The sequence below is a fragment of the Vipera ursinii genome (assembly GCF_947247035.1).
Source record: "Vipera ursinii genome assembly, chromosome: Z".
Taxonomy (NCBI): Eukaryota; Metazoa; Chordata; class Lepidosauria; order Squamata; family Viperidae; genus Vipera; species Vipera ursinii.
In genome coordinates this window covers 67,637,964-67,650,582 of record NC_139517.1, presented here as the reverse complement: position 1 = coordinate 67,650,582, position 12,619 = coordinate 67,637,964, and the positions used below count along the sequence as shown (strand labels likewise).

Sequence of the window (12,619 nt, the reverse complement as noted above, 5' to 3'; positions counted from 1 at the left end):
TCTTTCACAAATAATGGTGTACTGAAAAGCTTTTACAACTCATTTTCAAAGTTTGGCTTCCTAAACATATTCTTTCAACTTCCAGCTGAACCACCATTCCCAAATGTAATGGTCTGATTCTATGTACTCTTTTTGAGATCAGGCAAGATCAGAGAGATGCTGGTATTTAACATTAATTAGAGATTTGCAGCCTTATATTTGTCTCAGCAGGTGGCAGCACCTAGCCAAACTTGACTGAACCTGAAGCCAAGTTAGACCAGTTCTGATTAATATTTGGATGTAGAACTGCCTAGGAATTCCAGGGCTGCTGGCTGGGTTGGAAAGCTGAATGTATCAGAGGAAGCCAGTGAGCCAATCCCCCTTCTTAACCCTGCCAAGAAAACTTCATGGATACAATTACCAGGAGTTGAACTCAGCTTAAGGGTGTTTTTTTTTAACTGCTGCTGCTACTATTATTTTAGCTTTTCAGCCAAATAATCTTACTCTTATCATTAACCTTACAGACTAATAATTTGTCCATGTTTAGTTAGAAGTTATTCCTTCTTTCTTCATAAGCTCTGAAAAACCTTTGAAAGTTTTTAGCTAACTTATAGCAGGATTTTGAACATGTTTTCTCAGAAGTAAGAAACCCTTCCTTAGTTCAGTTCAACCTTTAGGTGAATGTGCTGATGACTGCATTGATCTTATATTTAATATAATTGTTTCTTGCTTCGATGGAGTAAGGTACAATGCTTCCTTCTAGCATATTTTTCATATTTCCATATCCAGGTTTTCTCCATGCTTATAAGAAAATCTTTTGAACCATTGATACTCTGTCCTTTGCAGCTATGAGTGAAAAGATAGATCTCCTTATAACAATAATTTCAGCCAGAAAACCTAACAGAATGGATCTTAGGACAGAGACATATTAGTCTGTATATTTACTCTCTACATGTACATGTACAACAGAAAGATAACAACAGGATTCTAAATAGTTAAAACAATTTATAGAAAATCATTTTCACCAGAGTAAAAATATAAAGAAGCAGTGGCTTTTGAGAGATATATCTGAAAGTTTTGCCACATCAAAGTGATAGGTCTGGATGCCAGCAAAGAAAGTATCCAGGAACTGTTATAGTGCCTTATTTATTTCTGAGTGGGATGTTGTCAGGAATTAGCACACCAGAGGTCTTTTATGTTCCACTCCTTAGTGAAAATTGTAGACAGCAGCCAGATGAGAAAGCTGCTTTTTCCCCCCTCATCATGGCTACCTCTCCCTTGAAACACTGAGGAAAGCAAAACAGTAGTTTTAATACATTCCATCAGTATTGTCCATAGCTTCATTTTGATCAAAATACAACACAAGACATCTAAACAAGAAGGAAGGAAGGAAGGAAGGAAGGAAGGAAGGAAGGAAGGAAGGAAGGAAGGAAGGAAGGAGAGAAACAGGAAGACTATTTCTATCTACCTAGGTCAATACAACAGCCTTTTTACTTAATTTTTTAATACACTCTTTGGTGGAGCTTTCTAGATTGCCCATTCTCTAGTTGCCAAACTCATTAAAGAATTAATGAATAAAATCAATTCAGAATAACAATAATAAATCAGAATACTGATTCTACTATTCATCATTAGATCTACCTGCCCCTCCTCCCTAAAATCGACTTAGTGAGTGTACATGCATCTGTTCATCTCAATACTCATGTGGAGTCAAGGGTATCTCTAGGTGTTGAGCACATCTTGCAGTATTTGTCTGGTATCATTTTCATATTAGAAATTCTGCATAACAATTTCTAGACTATGTGTCAGCTCTGCCTGGCTTGGCTGGGGCCTCACAGGCATCCTGCCATCAAAGGAAGAGGAGGGAGCAGAGAATGAAAGGGGGAAGAAGGGTGGGAAGGATGAAAGGGCAATAAAGCTTTTGGGGTAGGGGTGGGGAATGACAGGTGAGAAGGACCAGAGCAGCAAAATCCTGTTTGTATCATCATCCCACAGCTAGGCATCCTGAGAAATATGTGGATTACCCCCAAACATTTCAGAATTCTCAAAACATCTTGGTGAGCTCCAGTTGGCTGAAAATAGACTGGTCATGGGGGAAGGGATGGGCTGGGGGCAAACCTGCACCTTATTTTTGTATCCAGTGAGCACAGTAATTTCAGAGCTGGCTTGACTTTACTGCAATCAACACTCTTAGAAAAAGAACCCTTTGCTTTAACTGAATGGAGTTGAAGGCTTTTCTTTCCTAAGGGATCGGACTGGGGCAGATCTGACATTAAGCCAGCTCTGTAGTTGGGAGTCAACACAGAGAGGAAACTGCTTCTATTGTGTGGGCTATGCAAATGATGTTCACTCAGGGGAATGATCAGGAAGAGATCAAGGCCTGGGGGGGAAACATCCTCAAAACCCTCTCCTGGATGTCTGGATCTATCCAGATGGCTGGGAGAGGATGTCCTACTAAGACCCTTGGGATCAGAAAAAAGGAAGAATGTGAGGAGAAGAAGAAACCCATGGGAGTACATTCATCCATGGGGGCCATGGCAGCTGCCAGGAAGAGACCTGAGTAGAGTTGGAGGAACTGGAGGAAGAATTGAGTGCAAGAGAGTTGGAGCAAGAGGACTGGATGCTGGAGCAAGCCATAAAATTCCTGAGGTGGGCTTTTGGTAGTTTTAATGCTCAAGAAGCCATAGCCTGGTGACCCATCCCACTGACCAGGCAACTCCAGCCACAACAAGCAAGGGGGCAACTATCTCTGCCACTGCAAAAGTGGCAGCAGCGAGCCCCTCGGCAACTGGCCCTGCAGCCCAGCCTGCACCATCTTCAGGATCAGCGCCAGCAAGGTGGAGAGGACACAAGACACCAGCCTTGTGAGTAAAGTTCAATGGAGTCCCTAAGCAATTGGGGTTCTTCCTGGCAAAGATTTGGACATACATCAAGAGAATGGCCAAGAAATAGCTACTGAAGGTGCTAGGGTACGATGTGTGGTGCTAGAGGGGGTCGCAGCTAAATGGATGATCACCCTGCACAAAGATGATGCCTCAGAGCTGAGAAACTTTGACCACGGCATGGCTGCACTTTGGAAGCACTTTGAAGAGTCTCTAGCTCAGGAGTGTCAAACTGCCGGCCCACGGCATGATACGTCACAACGAAACCATGCCCACCTCATTGCCAACAATGGTGAAAAAGTTCCGATACGTCACATGATGTTACATGATGTTGCAAGTTTGACCTGTCTGCTCCAGCTGATTGCAAAGCCAGAGATCACATAAAGACCATCAGCCAAGGGTGCAGGGGAGTGACCAAGTACACCCAGGAGTTTCATGACCTGGGCTACTGACTGACTGGCTGGCCAGAAGATATCTTAATCAGATGCTTCTGAGATGGACTAAATGACAAGGTCTACAACATTTGCATTTCCAGAGGCTCTCCCACACTCTATGGCTGGTATATCCTAACATAGGAAGTGGAAATCGATCCAAATACCAGCCAAGCTGTGGATGGCAAAGATTTCCCCCTCCCAAAAGAAAGAGACCCCAAAATTGGTGTCATGTGAGCAGACCCATCACCAAGGATCCACTTACTGCTTCTGATGTGGGAAGGAAGAGCATCGAGCTGCTGACTGCCAAGCTGTACACCCAGCCCAGAAGGCGACTCAGGGTCCTGCCCAAAAAGCAGTGAAACCTAAACAGTGAGCCCATGAAACCACCCTGAAGGGAGTAGAAGTCATAGAGTTCACCCCATTCCCCCAAAGAGAAAGGCAGAACTCCTATTGATCCAGTGGGCAGCCAGGTGAAAAGTGAGGTGGACTACAATGATCATCCCTTGATAAATCACCCGGGCAACATAGTGACCATTCCCATAGAACTGGTTCAATCCTTGGGGTGAAAAGGGAGCCTAGTAGCCCTACTGGATTCAGGGTGCACCAGGTGCCTGGTCAACCCTCCCTGCTCAAGATACTAGGCCTGAGCCTCAAACAGCTTAAAGTGCCCATAGCTTTTCGTGAACTGGATGGCTCTTTGGGGGGGAGGGACAGCGACATTTGTTACTGAACCAATAAAGATGAGGATAGGCACACACATGGAGACCCTGAGCTTTATCGTAGTCCCTGGAATCGAAAGGCCCCTTGTGTTAGGACTGTCTTGGTTCCAGAAATGGAACCCCTGTGTGAACTGGAGGCTTGAATTGGAGGGGGCTGCTAAAAATCTGACTTGCCAGCTGTGAAGGGGGAGGGGAAAAGGCTGTCAAAAAACTACCCCAAAGCTGCAGGGAGTGGCAACCAAAGATTGGCCCCAGGGTGACCCTTTGATCCCTAAGGGGTACTGGGATCTACAGGACATCTTCAGTGAGAAAGAATCAGATGCTCTCCCATCCCACTGGCCAACTGACTATGCCATAGAAATCCTATTAGGGGCCAAACTACCCAAACCTAAACTGTATACCATGATCCCTAGGAAATTGGAATTACGGACTTTTATAGACAAAAACCTAAACCATGGATTCATCCAACCCGCCAGACTGATGGTGGCTGCCCTGGTACTGTTTAGGGAGAAGAAGGATGAGTTCCTTCATCTATGCATTGATGCTATGTGTGAGAAAAACATTTACCCAATCCTCCTCATGAAAGACATGCTGGCCCATTTGGCCAAAGGAAAGGTCTTCACCAACTTGGATTTGCGGGAGGCATACTACCAAGTGAGGATCAAAGCAGGGGAAGTGTGGAAAATGTCTTTTAATTGCCTCTTAGGATGCTTCCAGTTCCTACCTTTTGGACTGCAGGGAGCCCCTGCTGTGTTTATGCAGCTAATAAAGTGCTGCATGAACATGTGTATAAGGGAGTGTTAGTTTATCTGGTTAACATTTTAATCTATACTGAGACAATGGCAGAACATGAAAAACTAGTCAGAGTTGTGCTCAAGAAGCTTCGAGAGGCCAAACTATATGCCAAGCTGTCCAAATGCAAATTCCATCAGACTAAAATGGACTATCTACCTCACGGGTGTCAAACTTGCTGCATCACATGACATGTCACAACATATCATGACTTTTTTCACATTGCCGGAGCTGGGGTGAGTGTCTCCTCCAGATCTTGCAATTGTTCCGTGGGACAACAGTTTGACACCCTGATCTACCTCATCTCCCATAAGGAGATTTAGATGGACCCCCAAAAGGTGTGGGCAGTGGACTTCTCCCTGTAATTATAAAGTTTTCTGGGATTTGTGAACTTTTATCATCAGTTCATCCACTTGTTTGCCCAGATAACCCTGCCCTCACCAACCTGCTAAAGACAAAAGTGGAGGGGCAACCCAAACCCAGCCAGCCACTTATGGAATGGAATGCCTGACTGTATTCGAAAAGCTTAAGCACTTATTTGCAGCAGAACCAGTGTTGAAACACCCAGACCCAAATACCCCTTTCATCATTCATGCTGATGCTAATGATGCCGCAGTGGGCACAGTGCTTCTACAGGAAAACAAGCAACAACCATGCATCTACATTTCTAAAAAGCTAAATGAGGCGGAACAGAGATGGGCACTCTGGGAGAAGGAAGCCTATGTGGTGCACTGGGTGCTCCTAACTTGGATACATCTTCTAGAAGGAGGGAAAACCCCATATGAAATACGGACTGACCATAAAAATGTAGAAGCTTTGAAAAAACCCAGAGACTATCACCCAAACAGGCTCAATGGGCCCACTACTTTAACTGATTCAACTTCATGCTAAGGTACCTTCCTGAGGAGAGAAACTTTCTAGCAGCTGCTTTATCCAGACTGCCACAATACAATAGTTCAAACCCAGAGGTAATTAAACCAGTCATTCCCTCCAGGCAACTGGCAGTCCCAGTCACCACCACCATTTTGGCACAAGCCAAAATAAAAACCCAACTAGCTGATGATTTAAAAGGTACCCTAAAGGCAGCTTTGGAGTAGGACAAATGGTTCCAAATGCACAATGGGGAATGTACAATGCAAAATGGATTAGTTTGGGTGGAAACTAAACTATATGTCCCACAAAACCAATGATTAATGTTTCTACAAAAAAGCCATGATTCAAAATTTATGGGGCACTTTGGCTTCATAAAAACCCTGCAACTAATCAAGTGGCAATTTTGGTGGCTGTCGTTGAAAAAGAATATAGAGAGGAATGTGGCTAGCAGCACCATTTGTGCCTCTGCTGAGAGGTGGGAAATACAGAATTCTCCAACCAGTAGCAGAGTCCGAAGCCCTGTGGAAAGAGATATCAATAGACTTTATTGTAGAACTGCCCCAAAGCTCAAGAAATACAGTGATTTGGGTGATAACTGATTTGTTCTCCAAGCAAGTGCACTTTTTACCCTGTCAAAAATGTGTTCTGCAGGCAAAGATTGAGAAGCTCTATACAGTCAGTAAAAACAAGACCAGGAGCTGACTGGCTCAGACTATGAGTTTCTCATTGCAAAATTTAGGCTTAAACTGAAGAAAGTAGGAAAAAGCACTAGGCCACTTAGGTATGAACTAAATCATATCCCTGATGAATATGCAGTAGAGGTGACAAATAGATTTAAGGAATTAGATCTGATAGACAGCGTGCCTGAAGAACTATAGATGGAGGTTCGCAACATTGCGCAAGAGGCAGCAACTAAAACCAACCCAAAGGAAAAGAAATGCAAGAAAGCAAAATGGCTGTCTGAGGAAGCTTTGCAAATAGCTGAGGAAAGGAGGGAAGCAAAAGGCAAGGGAGAAAAAGAAAGATACACCCAATTGAATGCAGAATTCCAGAGAATAGCTAGAAGAGATAAGAATACCTTCTTAAACGAACAGTGCAAAGAAATAAAAGAAAACAATAGGGAGGACCAGAGATCTCTTCAAGAAAATTGGAGAGATGAAGGGAACGTTTCATGCAAAAATAGGTATGATAAAGGACCAAAATGGCAGGGACCTAACAGAGGCAGAAGAGATTAAGAAGAGGTGGCAAAATTACACAGAAGAACTATACAAGAATGAGCTTAACATCCCTGATAACCACGATGAGGTGGTCACTGACCTTGAGCCAGACATCCTAGAATGTGAAGTGAAGTGGGCCTTAGGAAATCTGAGCAACAACAAAGCTAGTGGAGGTGACAGTATTCCAGCTGAGCTATTCAAAATCCTAATGCAGTAAAAGTGCTACACTCACTTTGCCAGCAAATTTGGAAAACTCAACAGTGGCCACAGGATTGGAAAAGATCAGTTTACATTCCAATTCCAAAAAAGGCAGTGCCAAAGAATGTTCAAAGTATCGCACCATTGCACTCATTTCTCATGCTAGTAAAGTTATGCTTAAAGTCCTATAAGCTAGAGTCCAGCAGTATGTGGATCGAGAACTACCAGAAGTACAGGCAGGACTTTGAAGGGGCAGAGGAACTAGAGATCAAATTGCCAACATACGCTGGATCATGGAGAAAGCTAGGTAGTTCCAGAAAAACATCTACTTCTGCTTCATTCAAGATTGTGTGGATCACAACTAAGTGTGGCAAGTTCTTAAAGAGATGAGAGTACCAGACCATCTTATTTGTCTCTTGAGAAACCTATATGCAGGTCAAGAAGCAACAGTGGGAACTGGACACAAAAATATTGATTGGTTCAAAATTGGGAAAGGAGTCCGGCAAGGCTGTATACTGTCGCCCTCCCTATTTAACTTATATGCAGAGCATTTTTTTTCTTCCTTAAGTGCCAGCTGTGGGCTCCTTAACTTTCCTTTCTAACCAGTAGCTAATTCTTAATGGGGAATGCACCTTTTTAAGCTAGTTCCCTCAGCGGCTTGTCTTTTCTGTCTCTGGAGGCTTTTCCTTGTTTGATAAATATATGGCAGAGGGAAAATATGGGGGGGGGAGTTTCAGATTCTTCCTTCAGAAGGAGGTGGGCATGAGAAAGAGGGAAGGAGGGAGGGAGGGAAGGAAGTCCCCCCTTATTACTTGCCCACCAGCAGTCCTGCCATTGACTTTGCTTGTCAAAAGGTTGCAAGAGGGGATCACATGACCTGGGACACTGTGACCATCATAAATATAAATCAGTTGCCAAGCATCCAGATATAAATCACATGACCCTGGGGATGCTGCAATGGTCATAAGTATGAAAAATTGTCATAAGTCATTTCAGTGCAATTGCAACTTTGAACAGGTTTTTTTTTGTCATCAAGTTTTTGACACCTTGCTAGCTGGTACTCGAATATTGCCATATCCTAAAAGTGGTACAATGGGTGAAAAGGTTGAAAAGCCCTAGTGTACGTGATAGGAAACCGGAAGGGGGGCAGAATGACAGGTGAGAAGGACCAGAGCATCCAGATCCTGTTTGCACCAGCATCCCATGGCCAGGCACCCGGAGAAATATGTGGATTACCCCCAAACATCTCAGAGATCTCAAAATATGTTGGCAAGCTCCAGTTGGCTGGAAACAGACTAGTCACCGGGGAAGGAATAGGCTGGGGGCAAACCTACACCTTATTTTTGTATCTGGCGAGAACAGTAATTTCAGTGCTGTCTTGACTTTAGTTCAACAAGCACTCTTAGAAAAAGAACTCTTTGCTTTAACCGAATGGAATCAAAGGCTTTTCTTTCTTAAGGGATCAGATTGGGGCAGGTCTGACATTATGACTTTTCAAAACAAAATAGCCGTTTTGTCCTTTGTTGACCTAATGTAACAAATGTTGCTTCCACTGTTTTATTTTTTAATATTTTATCTTTTAATAAATCCTGCAACTTCTATATATTTGGTGCCTAAAATATTGCGGGAGAAAGTCACAAAATAAAATTTAAAAAAGTGATATGGGGTTAACTGCTACAGGGACAATTTGGTATTATAAGTGTAACTGTTTATTTTATCCCCTTTCAGACCTTGATGAGGAAGTAATATCTAGAGTATACTGTATATCTAACAACTTGCATGATATGTCATAATACATACATACATTGGGGAATAATTCTTTAGTTTTATTCTTTCAGCATCCTTTTTTAAGATTTTTAACACAGAGCCATTGCAGAAAATTTCCATCCACATCTTTATAGAAAGAAGGATTACATTTGATGATGTCAGAAATTGCTACAAGATTCAGAAGACTCTAGAGGGTTGAATTCCCGTACTTCTTTGCTAGAACAGATAATCCTACTATGCAATCAAAAAAGTTTCATTGCCAAAACTAGGGCTAAACTGGATTATTGTAATGTGACTTTCAATGGGGTCCTGAAAATAATCAAGGAGTTGCAGTTGTGCAGAACTCATTCCTATTTTTAAGTCAATATCAAAGTGGGATAATATATTTTGAATTATTGAACATAGTTTTAAAAAATGGTTGGTCATCTTATGCTGACTCTTCTCTGAGGAAAACTGGTGTAAAAATAAAAATAATATTTGAAAGTCAATTTAATCTTTTGGGGAAAAATACATGTTTCAAATAGTAAATACACCACTAGTTTCCAAGATATTGTCTGGTCAATAGATTAAGTGATTTATCCTTTTTGTCTTCTTATTAATAGAGGTTCAGATTCCATTGTTCCAAAGAGGATTGGTGGAGGGGTGTCATGCCATTTTCTTGAGAGACACCATACTAATGAAAGTATCCTGAGCAATTGGAAAAAAAATCAGTCTCTGCTTCTCCCCACCCCCCGCCATAATCTCAGGATTCAAGTCCTCTGTGTGCTTTCTGCAAGCAAGAAAATGCAACTTTAGTGAAACCAAAGAATGCAGCTTATGTTCTAAATGGATAAATGTTCAATTTCAGAACAGTTTTAACTGAAGAGACAATGTAATGCAAGCATGCAGGCAGATGCTGTCCATGAGAAGCATCTCATCTGACCTAAAGCAAGTTTCTTCAATTGCAAATGAAGATATAACTAACACAAAGTTTGGCCTTTCCCATATTGTAAAAATTAACCTGTTCATTCTAGCTATAATGTGTGCATGGTATAACAATGGAGATTTGGTATATCTATTAATAGTCATACTAATGCAGGGGTGTCAAACTCAATTTCATTGAGGGCTGCATCAGCATTGCGGTTGCCCTCAGGGGGCCGGGTGGGTATGGCCAGGGTGGGCGTGGCCTGCTGGGTGGGCGTAGCTAGAGTGCATATGGCCGACTGGGTGGGTGGGCGTGGCCAGCTCTACATCATTCGCATCAAGGGTGCCTATGGGAGCCTGGGCAGGAGTGGGACAGATCTAGGGGTCTCTGGTAGAAGGAGAGTCTCTGGGCCAGGGCCAAGGCAGTGGGGGCCGTTCCCTCACTGTTTCCAGGATGGCTTCGCGGGCCACATGAAACCACTTTGCGGGTCGGACCTGGCCCCCGGGCCTTGTGTTTGACATGTCTGTACTAATGCATATAAAGAAGGCTGAAAGAACTGAGCAGGTTGAACCTGCAACAGAACAACTTTCATAGGAAATTGATTGCTTTAAGGACAAGAGTTGACTCAATGAATTTGAGTTCCAAGAAAAAAAGTTAAGAATCACATCCTGACAATAAAAACTTTTCAACAATGGGATAGACATTGCTGAAAAGTTGTCTCAGTTTTAGATATATTTTAAAAAATATTTCATTATGGGTTTTTTTATCAGCTGAAAGTAGGAAATTCTGTAAAAGGTCTCTTCTAATATAAAGAATGAAGTTGGACATTCTGGTACTCTGAATAAATGTATTCGGTTCTGATAGTCTGTTTACATTTCTACTATGTTTTGGAAATGGCCGCAAGTAACCAGAAAATAGAAAAATACCTTTAGGTGGATATTGCACCTTAATTATCTATTTCTGATATTAAATAATAGCAGAAGCACTTTTTGTAGCAATTCTGGAGGATATTACGCACAAAATTAATAATAGATTTCATATTTTTTTTCAACAGGACCAGCTGTAAGGTATAGCCAGTTTGAAGTGTCAGATCCTAAACCACCACCTCTGGTTGGACAGCATACACTGGATGTACTGAAGAATATACTGGGGTATAAGAACGATGTTATACAGGATCTGTTTGATGCCGGAGTAATAGCTCAGCATGAATTCAAGTGAATTGATTTGACTTCCATTGCTGATATGGATGAAGGTTTCATGAATCACGTTGGATATTAACTGAACTATGATTAAATTTTATATGTCGCAAAGCATCAGCTTTCACACTTTTTAAGAAATTTGATTTACTATCAGGAAATAAATATTTTTTTTAAAATTCAGATACCATCGCAGTATGGCTCATCACTCCCCAGAGCTTTTAATTGTACGTAATCTCTACTGTAATTGTAATAATGCCAGATTATTTTCAAAATACATTTAAAGAAATGTAATATTTAAATGTTACAGTTGAAGGAGAATTTATTTTGAAAATATTTTAACATAATAATCATAATATTGAGCAAATAGGTAGTTTCATTTTTCATTTTAAATAGGAGCCTTATTAGCTTACTAATTTCTTACCTGAGACCCAATGAAAGAGGCTTTTACAAAGTTAACTTAAATTTGGGTTACCAGATTTATCCTTATAAGCATTTGGTTTCCATTACAATACAATCAAATGGCAGCTACGTTGCACTTAAAAGTTACTTTGCTACATATCCTTGTGTTTCAAGACTATATTTAATCAAGTTATGAATTAAAGAGTGAATGAATAATGCTAGTGATTTTATTTTGGAGAGTTATTATATCCTGCTAAATTTGTTGTATGTGGATTTCCAGAATATAAGCAACAGCACTTTCCCAGAAATATGATTCTGTCTGCAGGCATTGGGACTTACTTGATTTGAGATACTTTTTGGAGTTCTCTTAACAAATAAATGAAAATTAAAAGCTAACTTTTGTTACGATTATGATTTTCCAATTACAAGAATAAAAATTAATGGGAAAAAAGGAACTTTGATTTTTTTCTTTCTAAATATAAAAAACAGCCAAAAGATCTCATTCATCTTATTTTAACATTTAGAAGGTTTTGCATAGTTATAACAATGTTATGTCCCTTGTCTAATGCTTCCTGAAATGATGACCATTCTTTAACTTTATGAACTTTATTTCAATCGTTTTCTTACATTTTAGAAAGTAAGTCCAAGATCTGTCTATTCTAGAGATTAGGGAAAGGGAAAGGATGAACCATCCCATTATGGATTATAAAAGTTAAATATTGAAATTTACTGAAAGCAAGATATGTAGTGAAATTCTGGGTAATGACTATTACTGTGTTTTATAATTATTGAGCTAAATCAAGTTTGATTCATTTTGCTCCAAATTAATATGCTTAAATGCCATGATGTAATTGGGATAAGAACTGATTTCTTCATTCATTATGATCAGGATGCCTGGGGAAATCTCATTTCCATAGTTTCCAAAGTCATCAGAATGAGTCAGGAACTGCAAATCCAAAAGTGTTCAAGTCACAGGACAGGACTCTCTATGCCTGGCCTGAACATGGACATTAAAAAGTTCATTTTCCATTTTTCATCCAAGAAAGCCTTTCAACTGACTACTAGAAAATGTATTTACAAAGCACAAAGTTATAACTCATATGCACATCATGGATACTGATGTTGCAAAATAGAGCCCACAGTCTTCCCATCAGTTTTGAGTTGTGCCCTTCCTTGGGAATACATTGATGACTTTTAGAATATCTAGCTTGTATGCCAAGAGCAACTAATTGCATGAGTAAAGCTAGTAGAATCTG

At 40.8% G+C, this 12,619-nt stretch overlaps 1 protein-coding gene across 1 annotated transcript in view; it reads left to right on the top strand.

The window, feature by feature from the left end:
* The window catches only part of SUGCT (succinyl-CoA:glutarate-CoA transferase), a 351,908-nt gene extending 340,162 nt beyond the window's left edge, over positions 1-11,746 (top strand). The window contains exon 14 of the mRNA XM_083378302.1: positions 10,820-11,746. Coding sequence (XP_083234428.1) covers positions 10,820-10,983 — 164 coding nt within the window. The 3' untranslated portion in view covers positions 10,984-11,746. The remainder of the gene's footprint in view (positions 1-10,819) is intronic.
* Positions 11,747-12,619: the final 873 nt, after the last annotated feature.